Genomic DNA, 25,176 nt, shown 5'->3' on the forward strand with positions numbered 1-25,176 from the left:
AAAAAACTGATCCAAGTGATTTTTGACATTGTCATTTCAAGTAAATGTCTTACAGTTAAAAAAAAATTTGTATAGACCGGAACAAGTAATAATCTGAGTGTGCTCAGTCTGGCGAATATGGTCGGTGTGATAGCAGGTCCCATCTAAGTTATAACAGTTTCTGACAAGTTACCAAACTTGTGTGAAATTTGACATTATTGTGGTAAAACACTACAGCTGTTTTTTTTTTTTTATCAATTCCGCTGGCTTTTTCTGTTTGATGATATTACACAATTTGTTTACTCGAATGCAGTACACTTTCAAATCAATTGTTAAATTGTCAGGTAAAAGCTCCAAAAAAAAATTTCCTTAATATCCCACCAAATAGAGCATTTCTCTTTAAGAACTCGTGGAATTCATATATCGAGCTTTGAAACGAAACCAATTTGTTTGAAGTAATCATAAACAGTTCAATTTGACAAATTTAATCTCTTAGTGATTTCATGTGTTGTTATTCGGCAGTTTTGCTTCAATCGGTATCTTTTATTTTGTTTTCATTGGCTTCAATTGGCCATCTATAACGTGGTGCATTTTCAATACTGTAATTGCGAGAACGAAATTTTGTAAACCAGTTTTGGCACTGTCGTTTTGTCAACAGATCTCTACCATACATGTCACATGATTTTTTTCTTGCTTGAACAGCATTTTTATTTTTTTGGTAATAAAAAAGCAAAATATGTCGAAAATGCTGCTTTCGATCTTCCATATTTGATGAGACACAAAAATTGAACAATTGCACAAAATCAAACAAAATTTTTTATAAATAAGCCTTAAAATGCTAGCTGTCAAAATATATAATGATAATACGGTTTAGAATAAAAATGGCGGGAAAAATACGACTAATTCGTAAGTGGTAAAAAAAATGAAATTACTTTTCGAACAACCCAATATTTTTCAATAGAAACTGTAAATACAGTAATTGAAAATTTAAAAAATAAATATTGAACATATAATAGAACATTGAAACATAAAATGACAGAGTAAAAGTTCTCTAAAATGCAAAATAAAGTTACTACTGTATAAAAATTTTAGGGAAGTTTTCCGTTCAAAAATAAAAAAATTGTTTTTTTTTACACATTACACAGTGAATTTGAAATTTCACACCTTTATGTGAATTGAGACAATATCTTCAATTCACATAAATGTGTAAAATTTTGAATTCACAGAAACTTGTAAATGGGGAGACAGTACTTAAAACCAATAAATAAACAATTTTAATATCAAAAAGAAAACATAAATGATAATTGATCTATCCACCTGTTTTGCTTATCTTGACAAATTTATTGTTTCACCTGCAGTGGTAGTTTTAACAAGAATGGTAGGAATAAATTACTGTATTTTATTGCAAGAAGAAATTCAGTGGCAATTGATATTTAAAAAAAAAACTGCAATATATCTGAATTCACAATATAATGAGGCACAATATAACAAGGGGCTACTGTATTCTAGTATTAAGACTTTTTTTTTATAATTAAAAGTGAATTAAATTACAGTAATTTTATTACTTCATTTGCTCTTTTCATATACAGGCAGACAGTTCTTGNTAAGATAGTAATTTATTATAGTATAACTACATGAGTTATGTTATTTATCTTTTCAAGAAAAGTAAATGAATGTTTACTTTAAAAATTTTTATTTATTCATGAAATAACTGAACATAAAAAATGTTTGTTTATTAGAAAAACATCAAAATGGTATTTTAATAACATATAAACTACATATTTACTCAGAGACTGAAAGATGCAATTTTGGTTTATTTCATAAATCAGAAATAATTTTGAAAATTGAATGGATATATGATTTCTGGAACAACATTTAGATTTTAGAAGTCATTTATTTCTCAAGTTTTTAATTTTTCAAAAAATACTTTTTATGCAGTAGTTAGTATTCTGAATTACTGGTTGTAATATTTCTATAGCTATATATTGCTAATGTTTCTCAAATATTAATTTAATTTACTTTTAATTGTATAATTTAAATTAAAACAAATAAATTGTTCAGAGAAATTGTCATAATTTTAACTTTTTTAATTTTATTAACCACTCAGCAGTGAGGGACGGATATATCCATTAAATTCTTTTGGGGTATCGCCAAAAACTACCACAAAAAAAATTCATCTAAAAAATGAATTATGTAACAATAAAAAGAGACTTTTCTGTACTAGAGATAACTGTTTACAAAATCTTTTTCTGAAACAGTAATGAGAAAAAACGTGTGGAAAAATACTTTAAAAATTTCACATGTTTATTCTCCACTACTTTGGGATAGCATCATACTTGACTATTTCACTGTTGAAAGGTTAAGACAATTTTTAATTTGTAGATTTCGTCATAGAGCATTTGTTCATATACAGACATTTACAAACAAAATTAAAAGAGGATCATAATAAAGAGTTTAAATCACAATGTAAAACAAATCTTTTTGATCATTACCTCATAGACACAATGATACAGAAGATGATTAATTATTATTAATTAGTATTAGTCATACTAAAAATAGTGGCTTTCTACATTGTCAAAAGCAGATCCTATTGAGCATATTATGTTAAATCTTATTTCTGTAACTGGCCAAAATATTTTTACTTTGATCAGTTACAGAAATAAGATTTAAGACTAAATTAGAATCAAATTCATTATAGTTTCAACATATGTAGAAATATAAAATTATTTTGGTTTATTTACTCAATTTTATTTTTATTAAAATACATTAAATTCATTGCTAATCATTTTTAATAATTTTGATATATTATTTAAAAATATATGAAACCATAAAATAATAAACTTGTTTGTTAAATAATTTAAGTTGAAGTTACATTAGACGTCATTCTGTTGTCATTTAGCTGGTCAGGATATTTTTGTATACTATTTTTATAAGGTCTGATTAATTCAGAGATTAGAGAAGTAAAATACCATTATTAATTATTATTATGAACATTTACAATGAAAATAATATGACATATTATATGCAATATAAATTCTCAAATTCTTTCTACATTTTTGGTATAAGTGCACTTTTGTTGCAAGAAAATGTTATAGAAGCAGTGAAAAAGTTATGAAATTATATAAATAAAACGTTAAAGGACTATTTAACTGTAAAAAGAATGCATAAAGTTAAAGAATGATGATTTAGGAATAACTTAACTTACTTAAATAAGTTAAGTTAAATTAAATAACTATGCATGCTTATCAAATTTTTCATTTTCAACAATGAAAAAAATTTTAAGCTGTTTCTCTAAAGAAAAAGACATCTGTTATGTAAAAAATAAAAGAAATTGCATTGATATTTATTCAATTAATAGTTTTGCAGATTTTTTTAAAGTAGAATATTTATTGAGAAATTCAGTGTCAGTTATGTTATTATCAGTAAAGTCAATAAAAATTTATGTAGCAGCTACATAGTATATGTTATTTTGATACAAACATTATATATAAATAGGAAAATTATAAAAATTTATAAGTAAAGCTGTTAAATTTAATTGAATGGATGACTTTTTAAATGATCTTATTGATGAATATAAATTTATATGGGATGATAGATTAAGTAAATAAATAAAAGTAAATTCAAATTTTTATATAACTCGTTTATTATTTTATCATCCATCATTTCTTGATTTATTCAACAGTTATTTGTTTCATTACCTAGAAATTCTTTGCTAATCCTTTTTAATAAATTATTCTTCCAAAAGCCATTCAAGTAATTTTATTTGATTATTTTGATTGTAAATTCTTGAAAATTTCTAGTTCACAAGTTATTTTTTTAATATATGTACATTTTTAAAACAAGGGTATTAATGAAAAAAAAAAAATATATATATATATTTATAACATATTGGTAGGGAAATTGATTTTTATATCAGTAGTGAACATGTTAAGGCATTGATTCCTATTTACAGACTTGTATGCTGTTTANGTATTTGTATATATATATATATATATATTTTTTTTGTTTTCATTAATACTCTTTGTTTAAAATTGTAAGATATATTATTTTAATTTAAGTAATTCTTATATATTGCTGAATTTTAGGAAGAACCTAGAAGTAGTGAATCAAATTGGGGCTCACATGATTTCCTACCAGAAGAAACAAAAGTAAAGGTAAATGAATATGTAAATTTTCTTTAAAAGAATTTCATTCCTACAGTTAGTATATTTTCAATTATTTTTAATTAATTTATACTTGTTTATTTAATTAAAAAATGAAACTTTTGAATTTTTTAGAATTTTGCTTCTTTTTTAAACTTATTTAAGGGTATATTTGATTTATCTAATGAAAATTGTTATAGATGTAACAGTACAAGATCAAAATTCCATGTTTTTTGTTTCTATAAAGAAGGTCATGATGAGTTATGATATAGATATGACCTATTAAAATTAGAAGACATTAAGGATGAGGAAAATTTATATATATTTTTTCACAGAGCTGATGTAAAGACAATATTTAATTTATATAATTATTTTCAATAGTTTATTGTATGAGATTGTATGACTCTCCTTCTGTTAAAAAAAATTAAAAAAAAAAAAAAACATAAAACAGATATTGTAACATAAAGAATTTAAATATAGTTGCTGACATTATAACAATAATAGAATTGATTTCAGTTTGTAATGGTAATATGGTTTCTGATCATCTTTAATTGTATTAGAACCATGGTTCCCAATTAGTGGTACGCGTATCCCTGGGGGTACATGAAATTGCATGAAGGGGTACACGTGGCAGTCTAAAATCGGTTGATTTAAAATTTAAATGCAGGAGATGAAACAATCAAAAAAAATAATGGGTGGACCATCAAAAATTCGGCAATTTACAACATGATGTCGAATGCACAAATTCGTTTATTCATAACTAAAATTATTCTCAAAATTTCATTAAAAAAATGCATTTATGACAATACCTAAATGAAATTCTTACACAAGAAACAAAAATTGTACAATTAACACAATTTGTGTTAATTGTACAATTATCATTATTATTATGTCAGCGAAGCAGCAATAAAATATTTACTACCATTTTGCACAACATACCTCTGCGAGAGCAGATTTTTGGCCATGACAAACATGAAAACTGAACATCATCACTGGCTTCAATTCGAAGATGACTTGAGACTGAAGCTGACCAAAAAGCAATCTGATTTTACAAAGTTGTGCAAAGCAAATCGTGCACATTTATCACATTAAAATTAAATAACCTTATATTATTTTCATTATTATTAGAATTGTATTTTAAAGATAATAAATGTAAAAAAAAACTTATTCTATTTAATAAGTTTTTTTAATTACTTAAAAAAACTTATTAAGTTTTTTTAACTACCCACAGTTTCGCCTGCATTATATCAAATTTTCTCATGGGAGTAAGATATTTTCTCACAGTAAAATGTAGCTCATGTCCATCTCCAACATGTAAGCTATCTCTGTGCCCAATTTTATTAAAACCTGTTCAGCGGTTTAAACGAGAAAAGGTGACACAGACGGATTTACCTTCAAACTTATAATATTAGTGTGGATTAATATAAATTTCTGCTATAAAGGGTACACGAGTTTGAGCTCTTTCTTGAAGTGGTACGCAGGAAAAACTAATTGGGAACCACTGTATTAGAATATTGTAGCCTTATGTTTGATGTTTTGTATTTATAATTAGTTTAAAAGGTCTTATATAGTGACATTGTTATAACAAAAACAATGTAATATTATTGTATTTTTCCCTGAAGTAATGGGAAAAATTATTCCTTATTCAATAAAAGTTATTTCATTGAAAATTATTTCACTTTTTAAATGTAGTGATTTCTATTGTTAGATATGTTAGTGTAAACATTTAGATTTACATTATGAAAATTTTAATCTGCTTAATTAATGAATCTTTATTATAGGCTTATTCTTTTAATATTTATTAATTAATTTATTATTTATTAACAGATAAATTTCTGATTATGAAATTATAGAAAGTCAAATATAAATTGGTTACGGTTTAATTTTAAGTTTTAATTTTCTAGTTTACTTTGACTATAAAATCTTAAGTAAATCTTAAAAAAATTGACTATATAATCTTAAAAAAAGTAAATATTATATATTAAAATTTTGTTTATATTTTAATATACTTTAAACAAAATCTAGAAATGCTGTTGTATGTGATAAATTTATTTTATAGAATTAATTTTTTTTAATTCAAATTGTACTCAAAACACAAGTGGTATGTTTATTTCTTAGTTTTATTAAAAACATTTTATTAATTTGATTTGTGTTTAAATAAAAAAAAATACACTTCACAGAAACTATTGTATAATTATTAATTAAAGGACAAAATAAGTTTTGAAAATTTTACATTGTATCTTAAAATATGAAACATAATTAAATAATATATAGCTATTCCTCATATAACACAGTAGTTACTTTCTGAAAAGTGCCATTTATGCAAATCTATGCTTTACAAAACGAAGGACTAATACAAAACATGGGATTAGGTTCCAAAAGTTAACAAAAATATATGATTCTTTTTTTGTTGTTAAGAGAAATATATTCATTAAAGCAATCAATAATTTATTTCCAATCAATAATTAATTGACAATCACAATTAAAAGTATTGTATTACATGTCAATATTACTTTTAGTTAAACAAGGGCATTTTCTTTTTGCAAAGTATTATCTTCTGAGGTTTTTTTTGTTGATTGTGATCAGAAATATTGGCATCATCTTTTTTTTTTATTTTTACCATAAAAATTTTTTATGTATGACAAAATAAAAGTAAAAATATATTATTAACCAAAAATGTATTCTAGTGGGTCACGTTTGTTCAATCAAGAACTGAGTAAATTTTTTTTTCAGAATTTGTGTTCGATTACTGAAGTGTTAGAGTTTGGAACAATTCAAGTACCAAGATGCCACTGTATTTCGTCCATCATTTTTATGAATGATTACTTTACTTGTGATTTAAAAAAAGTTTAATAACATTTACCTAAAATGTTTAAATAAACTTTACTAAATATGAAGATTAATCTGTAAAGTCAAAACATGATGACAGTCTTAAAGGCTAATGTTTGAAAGCAACATCAATAATACCTGGTTGATAAGAAAGCTAGGACCAGGAAAATAAAGATTGTACTATTATTTTCCATTAAAGTAAACCTGACAAAAGGCATAAAACAGATTGAAAATTTCAGTATTCTAAAATCTGTGGACAAATTTGGGATAACATGCATGCTTACTTGATTAAAAAAAATATTGAATGAAGAAGTTTGCACTTAAAAGTTTTAAAATTGTGTATGGAGGATTTCCCAAATTTTCAAACCATGCTAGAGCAAAACAGTGTTGTATGAGAGATACCTGTATTTAAACAAATTAGAAATTAACAAGCTTAGTAATTTGTATTTAAAATGATATCAATTGAATTTGTTTATTTCTAGCTGCAATTAAATATTTCACAGCAGTGATTTTTATGAGATTAGTTAAAAAAGTTTTTTCAATTATAAGTTCTTCATTTTTAAATTTGTAGATTTGGTGAAACAAAGTAGAGAATAATAAAATTTATTTTTAAAATATTTCAAATATACCCCATAAGAAAGGTCAGGAATAAATTCACCACTTTATATAGATGTTGCTGTTCAATTTAGTATGATTCCAACTAGTTTAGTTCTATAGACACTATCATTGTGAATAATAAAATTCTGTTTATAGCAATAAAGGTTTTGTGACATTTTTTATCATTTAGATCATTCAGAAAGTAGCCAAATTCCCAATTTTTTACATAATCTAGCAACCTTTGTATGTTTAGCCATTCACCATATTACTGACAATAGTGAAAGATTGCTTATGCACATTTGTTATATTGATTATTTGTAAATCAGGAAGTGCCTATACTTACAGCATTGGGAAATTTTGAGAGTTAAAGGTGACTCACAAACGAAGTTTTTCCAAGTTAGAATTTCTAAAAATTTCAGAATTCCTAGGAAATTTGCAAGTGAAGGTGTATAAACAAAAATCAAACTTCTTTATTTTTATAATATGATTAGTCAGGAACATGAACAGGAACTTGATGTGCAGTTTCAGTTCTGCTACATTTTTGGTAGACCACCCATTTTCATATACCTTCTGTTTCAGCTGATACTAGAATTGTTCAGTTGAATACAGTTTAGGAATATTTGCAATGTTATTTTCTTTGCTAATGTAATAGACTCTATATTTCTCTAGTGTGGGAACTGTACCTGTTGCACAACTGTAAGATCCAGCCAGAATACATATAGGCTATCTGCATGGTGATTCTTGAAGAATGGACCAGCCTCTTCTTAATACACTCCTTTATATTGTTGATGCAGAGACAAGGTGTCGTAGATGCTTGAGATCTTACATTCCCATATCCACAAAATGCTTAACTGTGAAGCTTCTCTCCTTTCCTCATGTTTGTAAAATTTGCCAACTACAATTCTTCTTTTCTCTTCATTAGTTTGTTCCATTTTGTTTGTTTGGAATATTTTTGCCATGACAATCTATGAAATCCAGTTGACAATCTGTGCTAGCATGTTCTCAAATTTACTTGTAAAAAAATAGTAAATACAGTAAGACCATGCTTAATGTTGATTTGATATAATGCAGTCTGCTTGAAGCCTAAAACAAACACTCAAAATTTACGCTGATACAAATTATCATGGCATTTCATTGATTCATATATAATATGATTATTTATGAACACAAACCAATCAGCAAAAGGTGGCAATTTATTGCAACACTGTGCGTCTCTTAAATCTATGTTTGTTTTGTGCAATTTTGGAAAAAATATAACATCATGTATGCCGTAGGCAATATTGATTTCGTTTAGCAAGAGTTAACATGAATGGAGTGTGGAAGAAGTTATGGCTGGAGGTATCCAAGAATTCTCAACGAGAAGAGGTATCCAAGAATTCTCAATGAGAAGAGCCAATTTGGTCAACGAGAATCGATGCTCTTCTCGTTGACCAAATTGGTTGACCAAATTGTCGATATCGATTAGGTTGACCAAATTGTCAACCTAATCGATACAGCAGGACTAGGAGATGTAGATGAGCAGGATATAGAGGAGTTACTGCAGGTTTCTGGTGAGAGCCTTACCAACAACAACCTTCAAGAACTAGCAGAACAAGAAATTCATATAAAAGTGGAAAAGAGAGATTCTGAAAACGAAGAACCCAAAGAACTTCATACAAATTTCCTTAGTAAAAGTTTGATAATGATAACCGAAATCATTGATCAAATTGTAGGGAATGAGTGAGATTTTGAAAGAGTGTGAAAGCAAGACTAAGTGTTTTGGATGCAATCTTCTGCTACAGGTATTTGCTTAAGGAAAGAAAAAAAAAAGCGACAAATGAAACTACACAACTTTATCACAAAAATCAAGAATTTCAGAAGAGCCAGGACCTTCATCATAAAAAATGAACTTTACATTTCTGTGTGCATATGTTTATGTGTTATTTAACAAATATTATTATGCAAATTAATATAAAAATAACTTAAAATTAAAGTAAAATTTGTTTATTTTTGGTTGCGTTTTTCCCTTTTCCTATTTACTCTGTGTTAAAATGACCTCGTTTAACGCCGTTTCACTTAGCACTTTGTCATCCAGGAACACATCCCCTGCGTTAAGCGGGGTCTTACTGTATGTCTGTTAAAGTTGTGCAGATTTTTGGTTTACGCATTTACAAATGCAAGCCCTGAAGGTTATTATAGTTTATTGTATATAATATAATGATAAATTTTATATTGATATTATATTTTTAGTTAAATTTCATTAAAATTTTTAAATATATGTGTTAATTTAGATTGAAGGAATGAAACTGATAGTACGCTGGTTATTGGGATTAAAAACTGCCACTCATTCTGCAATGTCTACGTTACGTCTTTTAAGTACTGTTATTAATCATAATGGAGATCTTATGGAAAAGGAACATGTTTCGTAAGATTTTTGAACTTTTTAATAATTTAATTTAAAAATATAAACTAATAAAAAAAAATACATAAATTTTAGTCCAATGGAAAAATCATGGTTACGACTAACAGCAGCTGCTTGCATGTTAAAATTATGTCAAGAACCAAGTTATGCTGAAACAATAACTTTAGAACAATTTTTGGTTTTAGCAGCAGTTTTAAATGTAAGTATTTAAACAAAATAATAGTAAATGAAATACTAATTTTTATAATATAATAATATTTTTCAAACTGAATGTATTAAAATCTTCAGGTAATACATTATTTTTAAATATCTGTTACTAGGAGTACAAGTTTGCCAATCTGTTAAATCACTTACAATATTTGCAAGTTTAAAATATATACACATGATTTTGCCATTAATATCAGGACTTCTATTAATGATAGATAGCTATATTTTCCTTGGAACTGTGTCAGGCACAACTTTTGAGCTGTTTATATGATTGAATATATAAAGTGACTTGATCAAAAGAATTAATTAACTTTCAGCTAATGATTTGCAAATAATAATAATTCATTCCTTTTGTATGTGGTATCTATAACCATTTGAAGCACAGAATACACGTTTTCAAAAGAAATTATTACTCATTATTTTCAGAATCTTGTCACAATGAGTTAGAGTAACAAATGAACATAAACAGTGATTTATGAAACAGTTATGAAAAATGATTTATGAGAAACAGTTATTTGATTATAAAATGTAACATTTCAAACAATGTAAAATCATAAAATGAAACTAATGTTGTGCGTTCATATTATTTTTATCAATATTTTAATGCTTGAATTAAATGAAATTAAATATAATATATTAATTAAAACGGAAATAATTGATTGCAATCAGTTTATGAAATATATCAAATTCTATCATGGAAAATTTATATTAGACACACAGGAAAATTTTGGAGAAAACTAGGTAATTTGGTATAAATTTGAAAACAAAGAATTTAATCATAAAATACAAATGTTAAGTTCATATCAAAATTTTTCATTATAATTAAATTGAGACAGTTTAGTGGTAAAGCTAATATTGAAAGGAACAACAATCCTATAAAATGACAGAAAGCAAGGAAATATTCAAATATTTTTGATTAGCAATTAACCAAGAAATATTTGGATTTTATGGCCATATCTGTTCCTAGTGAGTAGATGTTTTCTAACAGAACAGATAATTTCTGATAGGGAAAATAGCTTGAAACTAAGAAACTTACAAAAGGTTGTATTTTTAAATGCTAATTGTAAGTTAATTGATTTAACAATTTTTAAAATATTATTTATAAACATTATATTAAGTAATTGATATTTTAAATAAAAAAACAATTTTCTGTACAGAAGATGCAGATAATAATTTAAATCAGTCATCAGTTTATTTTGAAAATGTAAATATCAAAAAATATTGTAAGAACATAAAATTTTTTATTATAAATAAAACAGAATATAAAGAAAGATTATGTAGTAGGACAAGTTAAACATTTCAAATACAGTAGAGCATGGATTATCTGATTCAATTGGGGACTCAGGTTGGTCGGCTAACTGAAAACATCGGATAATCGAAAAGAATGAAAAAATACATTATTAGTATAGTATACTAGCATATTAGTATATCCCATGTAATTAGTATATTAGTATATCGCTATTAACATACTTCNTATAATATATCTAGTATTTTTTTATTGTGTAGGATGAATGTCGTCAAGTTAGAGAAAAGTTTGCCCAGAAGCTGCATAAGGGATTGGTATCATTGAAATTGCCTTTAGATTTTGTAGCAATATTTGCTCTTGGTGGGAATGAAAAATCACGAGAATTAAGAGCTCAATTAAAACAGTACCTTTTAGCAAATATTACAAAAAGACGAGAATATTTAAAGCAACATCCTATTACCACAGGTTTGTTGGAATATGTTCCAAAATGATAATTTTACTAAAAATTTTAATTATTTATATTACATAATGCAAGTTTTGAACAAAAGTATTTTAAAATACTCTTAATAATTAACATAACATGAAAGTTTAGAATCTTATAAAATCTTTATTGTAATTTAATATATGTAATATGACTTATTTATTATTATAGTTATTTTAAAATTTTATAATTTATAAATTTATCTTTTACAAAAGGATGCAATACCTTATTCATATTTGATGATAAAAAGGAAAACTTAAATTAAAAAAAACTAATTAAACTTATAATCTAACAAAATATTTGAAATTTTATCCATGAAGATAATTTAAAAGCAATAAATTTTTGCTTTGTAATATTAATTCATTTCATAGACCCTATTGTATTGTGAAAATATTTTAAGTAGGAACCTACAGTAAAGTGCATTTTTTGGTAGTTTCTTCCAAGACCTTGGAATGAATTACAATACAACACACACATTGGAGAAATCTTCTTGATTCCTTCCTACTGCTCAACACATGTGGGCAATTTTTCCATGGCATGGCAGAACATGTTTTCTTCACATCTTGTAGTTGTTTAATTTTCCTAACAAAATTTTTTAAAAAATAATGATCGTAGCTATTGTATCGTTAAAAATTATTTTTAAATTATTTTATTGCTCACAAAACAAACAACCACTCATAGTTAGAAAATTAAATCTCGTTTAAATACTGGCCTTCCTGTCATGGTCGAGCCAGTGTTGCCAGCTAAAACATGCAAAAATTTAACAAAAATAATATTAAAGTAGCCAAGACATAGCCAAATATTGTAGTGCTACATCACTAATGGACATTTGAAATTTGCCATCTAGAACGGTCGGTTAACTGATGTGACGGTTAATCGGGGGTCGGATAATTGATGCTCTACTGTAATCTTAAAGGAAGCAATTTCATTGTGCAAACTCCATCACCAAATAGTTTTTCATTAAAAGCTGATTAAACGATTGATAAGTATAATGTTATATTCTGTTATATTTTTTTTTAAACGAATTTTTGATAAATACTTTGCAAATAATTATAAAAATATCTTTAATATTTTAATATGAGTTTGTATTTATAAAAAGTCAGACATTGATAAATTAGTTATTCTGAACTAATTTATTATATGAAAAAAAACATTTAATCTGAATGATTTTTCTTTAAAACTTATTGGACTTTTTAAGAAATGTTGAATTATATATCTGTTGTTAAAAAAGACAAAGATTCTGAACTGTTTTTGTTAACATTTTTCTTGTCTCTTTCCATAAGTCAGCATCATTAAGTCAGATTTTGCCACGTCATTAAAAAATACTTAATTTTTTATAACATAATTTTGTTACTATTGATACATGAATCAGTAAAAAAAATATTATAAGAAAAAATGTATTTTCTTTGAATATTTATACACTTTTTAGAATTTAGATTTTATTCAAATAAGAAATTTTTAAAAAAATATCATAATAGCTCTTATCCAACATATCTGTATTAACTATTCATGCTAGACTAATGAACAAAAACCAAGTTTAAACATTTTGCATTTCTCCCCAACATTAATATTCACTTGTCTCCTCTTTCTACACTGACCTGGTGATTTGTCATTAACCCAAAGGCAATTCTACTGTACTAATTGCTCATCAGAGAATTTATGATGAAACAAACTTCTGACTTCTGGCAGTGAATTGAGATTTCAACTTATATTAATTTTTTTTTTATTAAACATTTCTTTATATTTGTAATGTATTTAATTTCTTTCCACTTTTAGAAATATTATGTAATAAATAAAATTTACTTTTACCCAGTCACCAGCATGGTAGCATTACATTCAAGTTGATAATTATAAGTTAAACAGCTAGCTCATTGTATTATAGTGTTTGAAAAAAATTGCTAACTTTTTGCTTTAGAATATATAGACTTATAAGATACCTCACAAATAATGTAATTATTTTCATTATAATAAATAAAAAACATAAACATCAGAAAACTAATATAGATCATGTTTTATCTTTAGTAATGCCATTTAGTATTAGTAAATTTAACTATTTTGCAGGAAATTTATATTACCTTGATTTGTTCATAAACTCTAATCAATGAGAAAGAATCTTTTGAAAAAATTATGTAAAAATGAAGGATGTTGGCCGTTATAAAGAACATATCAGATAAACCACATATATTCACATTGTATATTAACATATTGTAATTAGGTTTACAGTACTGCTGAGGGTATGTTTAATATGACCATATATTAAATAATTAATCATAATTTAGGACAAATCATTAATCTGATGGATGAAACCATTTATGAGGATAAAAAATAAATGGAATATTGCAGGAATGAGTAAAAACAGTAATTGAATGCAAAGCAAAGGAGTAGAATTGCCTTAAAAAATTTTTCAGGATATCTTGATCTTAGCTGATTTGACAGAAGTTGAGCTTCAAATATTCATGGAAAAGGTTAAATTTTAAAAGGCATTAAATTCAAAAATATGTTATTCATATTATTATGGCATGATGTTGATATATCACTTATATATCATAGTCAATATTAATAAAATTTTATTTTATGCTTTTGTAATTGNGGTTATCCGAAAAATAAGTTATCTGAACAACCCCTGTCCCCAATTGATTCGGATAAACGATGCTCTACTGTGTTTAGTTCATAAGTTATAATAAGCTTTTGAAGTTACAATTTTCCTTGTAATTTTGTAGCCAAGTGGATAAGATGCTACACACAGGAATTACACAATATAGGTTTGATCTGATGCAATTAAATTTTTTTTTCTTTTTTATGTGTAACAAAATTATTTTATTATTTTATTGTATCATTAGCATTATAAAGCTTATAAAACAAGAAATTAAAAATCATGACATCATCTTCTGTTTAGCGAAAACAAAGTCTCTATAGATTTAACTCTTGTATGTCATTAAATAAAATTTTTATTTCTTCATATTAATTTTCAGATTTGGTGGTATTGTTATATTTGAAGTGTAACAAATCTGAGTGCATGAAAAAATTGTCCATAACATTAACAATTAAAAAAAATGTTGCAACTATGCTACCTTATTGTCATATCAGACTTGTCCGTTTTGTCCATCTGCAGTAATGTCTGAAGCATATTCACTTGTGTTGACAGAGTATGTAACCAGGAGCAAAAATATCTGAAAATAAATATGAAGAAATAAAAAGTTCTACTTAATGCATAGAAAAGTTAAATCCATTTTTCGCTAAATGGGAAATTATGTTACCATTTTTAATCTTTTGTTTTATAAGCTTTAAACATGAGGAATAATAATAATAATGCTTATGATATAATCAAATAATTTTGTTGTACATTAAAAAAGAAAAAAGAAAAAATTTAAATTGCAATGGCTCGAACCTTTATTGTATAGTTCCTGTGTTTAACATCTTATCCATTTGGCTATCGAAACTACAAGGAAAATTGAAACTTCCAAAGTCTTATAAGCTAAACACTCAATTTTCAGAAATACCTACCCAAACATTTTTGAAAAACAGGTCCTATTATTTGGACAAGGATCTGTTTGTGTTTAGTGCTACATGCTCACCAAGTTACTTTCAAATTGGAAATGCGATCATCTGGCCATTTCCTTGTCAGATCCTTCAATTACAGAAATTTTTTCAGCATGTTGAATTGTCATATGGATAAAATTCTACCTCAAAAATGAAGAGTGAAATAAAATTATTAAATGAATAAATTTCTTTATGTTTCTTACAGTATAATAGCTATAAATATTAAATTGAAAGTATAAATTATCTAATTAGAAAATTTAAGAAAATATACTTATTTCTAAAATAAATATAGATTAGTTAAATAAAACAAATATTTTGGCAGTATGTATACCAAATGATTATTTATTGGGAGTAGAACAATAGCTTTATAAGTATTAACTCAGTGTGCTGGAGAAATTGCTGTGATTGAAGGATCAGATCTGTATGAAAATTGGTACATTGGTAGCCTGTGTTTGGGATATGCAAAATTGAAAGTAGAGTACTGCGTACAGGTTCTGGTTACATTAATACTATCATAACCAAAAAATTTTGAATGAAAGTATCAGAATTTAATATTATCACCATGAAAAGCATTGCAAAAATGTCATTTATCATTGGAACACTATTTTTAACTTTGAAAGTGATTGTATCATCATGGATTAAGCAAATGTGAGAATGTCCACTATGTATTAAACATAGCAATACAGTGGGCACACAGACAGATTAGAATGGGATTCATGCTAAAACAATATAGCAAAATTGTGAAACTTTATTACATGAATGACTGCAATACTGCTGTTAAATTATATCACTCTTGTTAAAATTGGTTACAAAGTAGTTTTTGAAGCAAACTATGCATGACAATCTAAGTTTGAAAACATGGCTGAATATATAACAGAAGCCATATTCTCAAATAACAACAACTTAAGAAGTTGTGGCAGAAGTGCTTTTATAAGTTACTGACATGTGTACACAAGTGTTGTGTGATGCAATCTATAGATACCCATGACTACCAAGTAAAAGATTTTTCTGGTACCACTATTGGCTAACTCAAAATAATTGAAAAGTAGCAGTCTGACCAACTTTAATTCACAGTAACTCTTAATTTTAGGTCTTGAGTTGCAGTTCCTATATAATATGTTTTCAAAATACTTTTCATGTTGAACATTAAATTCTGGTGCTTCCATTTGAAATTTTTGAGTTATGGTACCATTAATCTAATTTTAATTTTGTATATCCTGAGCACAGACTGCATAGTGCATGCATACCAATTTTCACTCACATGGAGACAGCCATACATTCAGATCTCTGATTCAAATGAACCTTGGTGAGCATGTAGCCCTAAACATAAACAGTTCCATGTCCAAATAATAGAACCCACTACCCAAGTGTTTCCGAAAAATAGGCCTCTGAATATTGAGTATAGTAGAGCATCATTTATCCGAAAGTTGGTTATCTGAAAGAATTCCAGTTGGCAAATTTAAATTTTCGCTAGTGCTGTTGCAATGCAATCTTTGGCTATGTCTTGGNTTTTATAATTTAATTTGTAGAGGTTATATGCTGTCTGTGATTTAGCCTTGGGTTTAGTGATGTCAAAGACTACAAATTTTGTTCTAAAAGATTTTCCTGTAGAACCTGTCCTTCCTTCCAAGCTCTTTACAGAACCAGATAAGGTATGAATTCATAACGTTTTATGATTAATTGAATATATACATAACATTAATTTGGATATTATAAGAAGAAATGTTGATAAATGGGTCACAAAATGATATGTAGTAGCTTAGGGTATCAACTTTACTAGGATTCTCTCCTGGTTTAGTCTACACTATAATGTCTGAGCATTTGAATTTCCAGAAAATGTGCACATGTGGGTGCCCGGAGATACACAAAATAAGCTGAATGGTCTGTCCTTGTAGCATCTCATTCAGTATAGAAATGAAGGATAAGACTGGGGATTGTTACTGGGGATGAAACATGGGTCTATCACTGCCAGCCAAAGCAAAGCATAGCATACTCTATGCAATGGAAACATTCTTCTTCACCTTTAACCAAGAAATTTGACATAATATCATAAGCAAGAAAGGTTATCTGCTTACAGTGTTTCTGGATTCTCAAATAGTATTGTTAGCCTGTTTCTAGAAGCAACTGAAATGTACTATAGAGTTCTGCCAAATCTTTACACATCAAGGCTTACTGACTAGAAGAATACTACAGTCGACCCCCCTATAACATGGTAGATACGTTCTGGTTTTTATGAACCCATTTTCTAAAGTCCAGCCAATCACAGCCCAGCATGTATGCAGTTTACGGACTATGGCTGTTTGAAAGGTTTCTTCCATAAAATTAATCGATTCTAGACTAATTCGACTCAACATTTCCAAAATACATATAATTTTTTGGGAATAATCCATATAAACTATGCTATAAACAAAAAATTGTAGGATTATTTACTGAGTGTGCACTGTTTGACCGTGCCATTGCTTAAGCTTGTTTTCGTCATGGAGCTTGTCATTGAATGGCACTTGCATGCTTCCTGATAAATTAATTTTTTTTGCGAAAAATTCGCTGAACTTTGGAGACATCATTAATATAAATATAATTTTTATGGACGTTAAATAATAAATGGTTTTTAGTAGGTCCGCTGCTCGTTTAAACTCAATGGTTTGTACAGTATCCGCTATTGGTCTAGATTCAATTAATCCTGTCATGACACGAGTCAGCGATGACGTTTTACTGAATTATGCGAGTTTTTTTAGCATGTTTGTACGAATACTGTCACAATTTTTTCCCTATGATATAGGAATCCAAACTATAAGAACCTGTGTTATAGGGGGGTCGACTGTATTGAATCATAACAATGCCAAATCTCATTTGGTTCAGTTAACTTATGGGAAAATCAAACAACTAGTGTGGAAACATCTTGAACACATGCCTTACAGCCCTGACTTGTCCCAAGCTATTTTTATCTGTTTGCTAAAAAATCATCTTGAAAGCAAGTATTTTGCAGTTGTTGAAGAGATTGAAAGTGAGGTGCATATGGGTGTGGCTGAGACAGCAGACCCAAGACTTTTATGCAGCTAGTATTGAAGCTTTGATAAAACAATTGGCTGTGTGCATTAATTAGTGATGATGATTATGTTGAGAATTAAATGTGATGATAAATGATTTTCACATTTATATTTCATTTAGTTTTGTGACTTTCCCTCATATTTAAATAAAATAATTGAACATATATTTGAATTTTTAAAGAAACTTTATTCTAATGTTTTTGTTTGAAACTTTTAAAAAAAAATTAACTGTAATTCTATAAATTTGCTTATCTTCACTTAAATGTAAGCATTTTTATCTACACTTTTGAATTACAATTAATTTTTTTAAAAGTTTCAAACAAAAACATAAGTAAAAGGTTTTAAAAAAATTTTTTTTATATATTACAAATAAGTTACTCAAAAATCTTGTATCATATGACATAATTGCAAGATATTTAATTTTATGTCTATTCATAAATATAATTTTTATTTATTCATTTTAAGTATAAACAGTTTTGAACCCAAAAATGAATAACTTCAAATAATTTCAAAAAACTATGAAAATATATCGTATCTTTTGTAATTTAAGTATAAGTTTAAAAAATATGAAATTGGATAATATTATTATGAAAATCATAAAGAGATGTATAGATTTTTGCATAACTACTCAGTAGTTACGTGAAATAATGATTTTATTATAAATTTCTGAAAGTCCCAAAGAAACAGAGACTTTCACAAGAAAAAATGGATGTCAATACAGATTGTTTGTTTTTATGCCTGTATTCTACACTTAATACTGTATATCAGTTGTCTAAAATCTTCTTCAACAATTTCTGACAGTTGTTATTTTCCTTTGACTCTGATCAAAATTTGCCAAAATGTAATGAAACTAAATGATATCTACTTCTTTGTCATATTACACTTTAGCAAAATGTTATAAGTTGAATCTTTAATTGAACCATTCACAGGCCAAATCAATTAACTCCATTTGTAAATCCTTAATATAATCATTATTATGTTTATATTTTTTGTGTATCTAATTTTATATATTGTTACATCAAAGCTATGCTTTAATATAATGGTATATGAAGATACATTCTACAATGTTTATTTAAATTTAAAGTTTAAAAAGAATTTTTTTAAATAATGTATATTATCAATTTTTATACTTTTTGTTTTATGGAGTTAATCAATTTGGCAAGTGGCTCAATTAATGATCAGATGAACTTAGCTGAAAAACTATTAGTGGTTCAGAGGAAAATCATGAAAAAACTGAAGTTCAATTATTGTGTAAAAAACTGCATACCATTAGAATAAGTAATAAATTAAAAAATAATTTATATTCTTTGATATTCAGAAACTCATGCAACTATTTCTCAGAACAGCAAATACTCATATTTTTTTCTGGGCAGATTGCATATTCCACTAAAAGACTTACCTAGCCAATTACATTTTTTTATTATTTACTAACATTCTAGCATTGCTAATTTTCTCTACCTATAATGATAGCCTTAGAGTATCAAAGAATGAAATACAATAGTTTTCATTATGCAGTTGATATAGTAATTTTTTTCTTATTCTCCAATAGGCTAACAAAGAACTTTGAATAACCAATCTATATATATATTGTAAAAGTAATACAATGGAACCTAGTTAACTCAAAGTTGTGTTTACTCAGTCATTTTCTTTCCCCAATTGTCCATCATACGGATTTACATGTTAAATTGAACTGTTTAACTTGAATGGTGGTTTTGCTACAGTATTTTCATAATCTCTCCAGAAATTCAATTTTCTGTTAAATAAAATAATAAACATTAATTTGTTGAATAAATTAATCAGAAACTTTCTGTAAAGCATGGAAACTGCATACAACTGAAAATAAACATTGTGTCAAGTGATGGCAGACAGCGATGGAACTTCTAGACAGCATGTGTGACCTAGCTACTGTAACTACCATTCGAAACTGGTTTTTTTTTTTCTAATAGTTTGTTTTCTTTGATTGCTAATGGATTTCTCTTACTAGCTGATGTAATTAATAAATGAAATTTTGATAAATTAATTTTTAAAAAATGATTACATTCTGATTCTATGTAAATTTTTAACCTCTGCAGCAAAATTTTAAAAATATAACAGCTGTAAAGAATGGTTTTTTGTGATAAAAAATAATAATAAACAGATTGATTCTAGGTGTAAAATTCAGCAATTAAAAAATCCTTACATAACACTTAGGAATGAACGGATCAACAATTCAGGACAGAATTTCTCAGTAGCATATTTACCCATTCAGTTGAATGTTTTCAAGTTTCTGGACAACACTGCGAAATTTACAACACAATGATTCTATGTAATAAGAATCACAGAAATATCATATCACGGAAATATTATACATGTATATGTATATTTCATTCGTTATTTTATTTTATTTGTATTTAAATTTTTGTTCTATTTTGTTTATAGTTGAATTTTTTAGCCTGATGATGGCCAACAGATTTGGCTGAAAACATTTGCTTTTTATTAACTTTTTCTCAGCAAATTAAGGTGTTGTGTTTTTTTGATTTATATACTGCTGAGTGATCATACCTCAGTATCATATGGATAGTTTATTATGGGTCACCAAATAAACCAATGCATGAAATCTTGATTTTTAGAGGAACCTTCATAGCTTTAAAGTCAAAATTTTTTCACCCTAACTGATTTTTAACTAGGTTCCACTGCAAAATTTAAGTTAATGTTTTCACCAGTGTCAGTATTTAGAAATGGATTAATATAAATTAAAGAAAACAAACAAAAGGTTTTTTGACAATTTGAAAAGCATACAAGGAATTTGATGGTGAAAGCAAAGTATAGTAGAGCATTGATTATCAGACCGCTGATTAACCATCACATCGGTTAACCAACCGTTCTAGTCGGCAAAGTTCAAATGTCCGCTAGTGATGTGGTGCTACAATATTTGGCTATGTCTTGGCTACTTTAATATTATATTTGTTAAATTTTTGCGTGTTTTAGCTGGCAACACTGGCTCGACCATGACAGGGAGGCCAGTATTTAAACGAGATTTAATTTTCTAATTATGAGTGGTTGTTTGTTTTGTGAGCAATAAAATAATTTTAAAGTATTTTTTAACGATACAATAGCGATGATTATTATTTTAAAAAAATTTTGTTAGGCTTAACATCGGTGAAAATTCAGTGCGAATTAGGTTAACAGCGATACACTGATATACTAATTACATGGGATATACTAATATGCTAATATACTATACTAATAATGTATTTTATCATTCTTTTTGGTTAACCAATTTTTTCAGTTATCCAACCAACCCAAGTCCCCAATTGAGTTGGATAATCGATGCTCTACTGTAACTATATATAAAACCCAAAGAAATTACTAATAAAGTTGAAAACAGACTAAATTGTAATATATAAAAAAATTTTAAACTCAATAATTAAACCTGCATTGACTTATGCACTACCTGTCTGGTTTATAATGAAATTTGAAATAGTACAAAAGGTACAAAATTTTTAAACATTTTAAACTTGGATTTTTTGGTTCTGGACTATTCAATAGGAGCAGAAATTCATTATGCTCAAATGAAAGTGGATTGTTTGAAGTTAATTCTTGGCTTTTTAAATCATAAGTATAGTAATGAATAATCTTTTGTATTTGTATTGTACAAAATATTAAAGATTGAAAATTGAAGGCAACAAAATATTAAGTTTCTTATACTATTAAAAAACTTATATATTAAATATATTAAAACTTAATTGGTTTTTGAGAAGTTTTTAAGAAAAAAAGAATTTTCTAAGGAAAGTAATGCGTTAAGCATAGAAATGTATTTAAATCAGCTGTTGATTTATATTATTATAATGTGCAATACTGTAATTTTCATAATTGATATTAGTGCAGTTTATAAACTCTTTTTCATTTTTAAACCTCACATATCAGAATTTAAAAAATATAATACTGCAACTGAGATCAACTGAGATGTGTTTTTGAAATACAAATCAAAGACAATTCTTTTAGGAAAGGAATATTGTATACAGTATTTAAATAATTAACAATGAAAATGTATTTTCCCTATTCCATAATTTTGTAGAATGTAGAGTTACAAGTTATAAGAAGTTATAAGTTATATCTGACTTTGTTGTTATGAAATTAGATGAAGATAATATTCACATAATGTTTTGTAATATGGTGAAATTACCAATAATTAAAATATCTAATTATATAATAGAAGTAATTTATAAAGTTTTAAAATAAGCTTCTAAAGAAAGAATACAATCTCACATTAGCAGTAATGTATTAAATTTTACAACTGCTTAATTAAACTACATATCTATGTTAAGTAAAAAAAGCTGTTGAAGGCAGTTAATTAAAACTTCTGCTTCAGATACAAAGGGATTGTTGTAATTAATTTCATGTGTTAATCAAGTCCCACATTAAGCAAGGGATACCTGTATATTAAATTGTCAGTGAAAAAAATGTTGTAACATGATTGATTGTATTATGTATTAAGTTGCATTCCATTATGGGTTTTATATCCTAAAGTAATAAACTTACTAACTATATTTATTTGAATAAACAATAAAATGNTTTAATAGAAATTATTTTGCAATTGCATAAATTGAAGTACAGAAAAGTTTACTTCTTTAATTTTAATATTATTTGCATTATATCATTGATCGGCTAATGAACAGCTCGGACTGCAAAGAAATTGGACAATGAACACTTTTGTGAAAGATTTTATGTTTGGATAATGAACTCTTGACAGAACAAACACAGGAAGAAGCAATGCTGCATTTAAGATTTGTAAAACTATTTTAATGGTATCTATACATGGTTTATGGAATGAGACTTTCACAGTCATATTCATAACTTTTTTTTCACACTAGTTAATTTCTTTTCTCTGAATTTTTGTAAGTGCTTTTCTGAACTTTTTATTTAAAAAACTGATAATACTATGGGCCTAAAAAGAGTGGAGTGTCAAGAATTGTGTTTACTGTAGAAACTAAGCAAGAGATAGCCAAGTTAGAGAGTGAGCAGATGTCTGATATTTTAGGTAGATGACTTCAACAGCTTTCATTCTTAGCTTTCTTAGCTAAGAAAGATATAATCAAAAAGACTCAAGCAGATAAAGGAGTAATAAAAATTGCATCTGAGAAACAAAGATATGCCATCCATGAAAAAATGGAGAGATTGCTTTCAGTTTGTTATTACATGTAAATAAACACAGTTAGAAAGTATATAATTTTTTATTTATTTTTTTGGGGTCTCCAGAACGAAATAATCAAATTCTCACAAAAATCTATAGTAAATTGATAATTGGTTAATGAACAATTCAGATAGCAAGCATGGTCTTTATATATTCAACATGTATCTAGTTTAAATTGATATTCATTATCTTCTGTAAAAGATGTGTTTGATTTTCTGACTTTTGAAAAAATAATATATGCACTCATCACTTGAAAATTTAACTTAAATAACCTAAATATTTAAAATTATTCATGCATGTTTAGTGATATAGTATATTATGGCTGATATTGTTTGTTATTCATTAATGTTTTAAAAATTTAATTTTTATTTAGACAAAATGCTTACTCTTCTTCCTGATTATGTATTACCATATGCAATACATATGCTTGCTCATGATCCTTCTTTTAAAAAGTTTGATGATGTACCTGTTCTTTTAAAATTAAAAGAGTAAGTTTTATTTCTAGATATTGAAGTAAAATTAATTTAGTTCATTTTAAATCTATGTAGTGTTTATTAGTTTTAAATATATTTTTAATTTTCAGATTTGGATTTTTCATTGTTTAACAGTGAAAAAATCCGTTTGTGATATTTTTTCAACTTTAAGATAATATCTAGCAAAATCTTTATCATAAAATTTTCTTTGCTTGTAATGACTAATTACTAATGAAGAAGGTAAAAACCACTATATGTAATTTTTAAATCCTTTAATTACAAGAATTGTAACACACAAAATACAAAAACATTAAAATATGGCTAGCATTATAATTTCCTGCTTGTCTGCAGGGCTGATATAATCCACAGATGCAACATTCATTGACAAAAAGTCTATCATTATGAATCTGTGAATGCAATTTTTCACTGATAAAAAGTTCATCTTCATATAATTTGTATAATTTGAAGTTATTTATTTACTTTCTTTGGCATATCAGCATGATACAAAGACTTTAATGATTAAAAAAGAAGTATTCTCAAATCTTGGAAACAATTCATTTTAAAGTAGTTGTCTTTCTAATATTTTCAATTTAATTCATATATATTTTTAATTAGTTAAGAAAAAAAGTTGTTCTATAATTTTTTATTTAAATACATTATATCTGCAAAAGCAAATTCATTGTAAAAAGTAAATAATTTTCTCATAGTAGATATGAAAAGAACAATTTAAAATTAAATCTAACTAATCAACTATTTGTATTTGATTCAAAGAACAAACAGTTTTATATAAATAAGCATTTATTTATGTTTGTGTAAAAGGTAACTGTTTGCTTGTAATAATCACAGATAACATAAACCTTAGCTTTAAATCCTGACCACAATTACATTTAACTTCTGATTATCTGTGCTAATTAGTCCATGGGTGTGTACAGAAAACAGAGATAATCCTAAATTGCCCTCTTAACTACAAAATTTCTATTCATACAAAATACTTTTGAAAATAGAAAAAATTACATTTTATATTTATTGACTAAGTATCCATTTCAGCTTATGAAACTTAG

General features: G+C 26.5%; 1 protein-coding gene across 1 annotated transcript in view; it reads left to right on the top strand.

Moving 5' to 3' along the window:
• LOC111638193 (sister chromatid cohesion protein PDS5 homolog B-like) overlaps positions 1-24,145 on the top strand; it is a 40,359-nt gene extending 16,214 nt beyond the window's left edge. Inside the window, exons 9-13 of the mRNA XM_023383865.1 lie at positions 4,065-4,133; positions 9,818-9,951; positions 10,024-10,147; positions 11,662-11,866; positions 24,016-24,145. Coding sequence (XP_023239633.1) covers positions 4,065-4,133; positions 9,818-9,951; positions 10,024-10,147; positions 11,662-11,866; positions 24,016-24,134 — 651 coding nt within the window. The 3' untranslated portion in view covers positions 24,135-24,145. The remainder of the gene's footprint in view (positions 1-4,064; positions 4,134-9,817; positions 9,952-10,023; positions 10,148-11,661; positions 11,867-24,015) is intronic.
• Positions 24,146-25,176: the final 1,031 nt, after the last annotated feature.

The sequence above is a fragment of the Centruroides sculpturatus genome, unplaced genomic scaffold, assembly GCF_000671375.1.
Source record: "Centruroides sculpturatus isolate CEXI.00-Female unplaced genomic scaffold, Cexi_2.0 scaffold1127, whole genome shotgun sequence".
Taxonomy (NCBI): Eukaryota; Metazoa; Arthropoda; class Arachnida; order Scorpiones; family Buthidae; genus Centruroides; species Centruroides sculpturatus.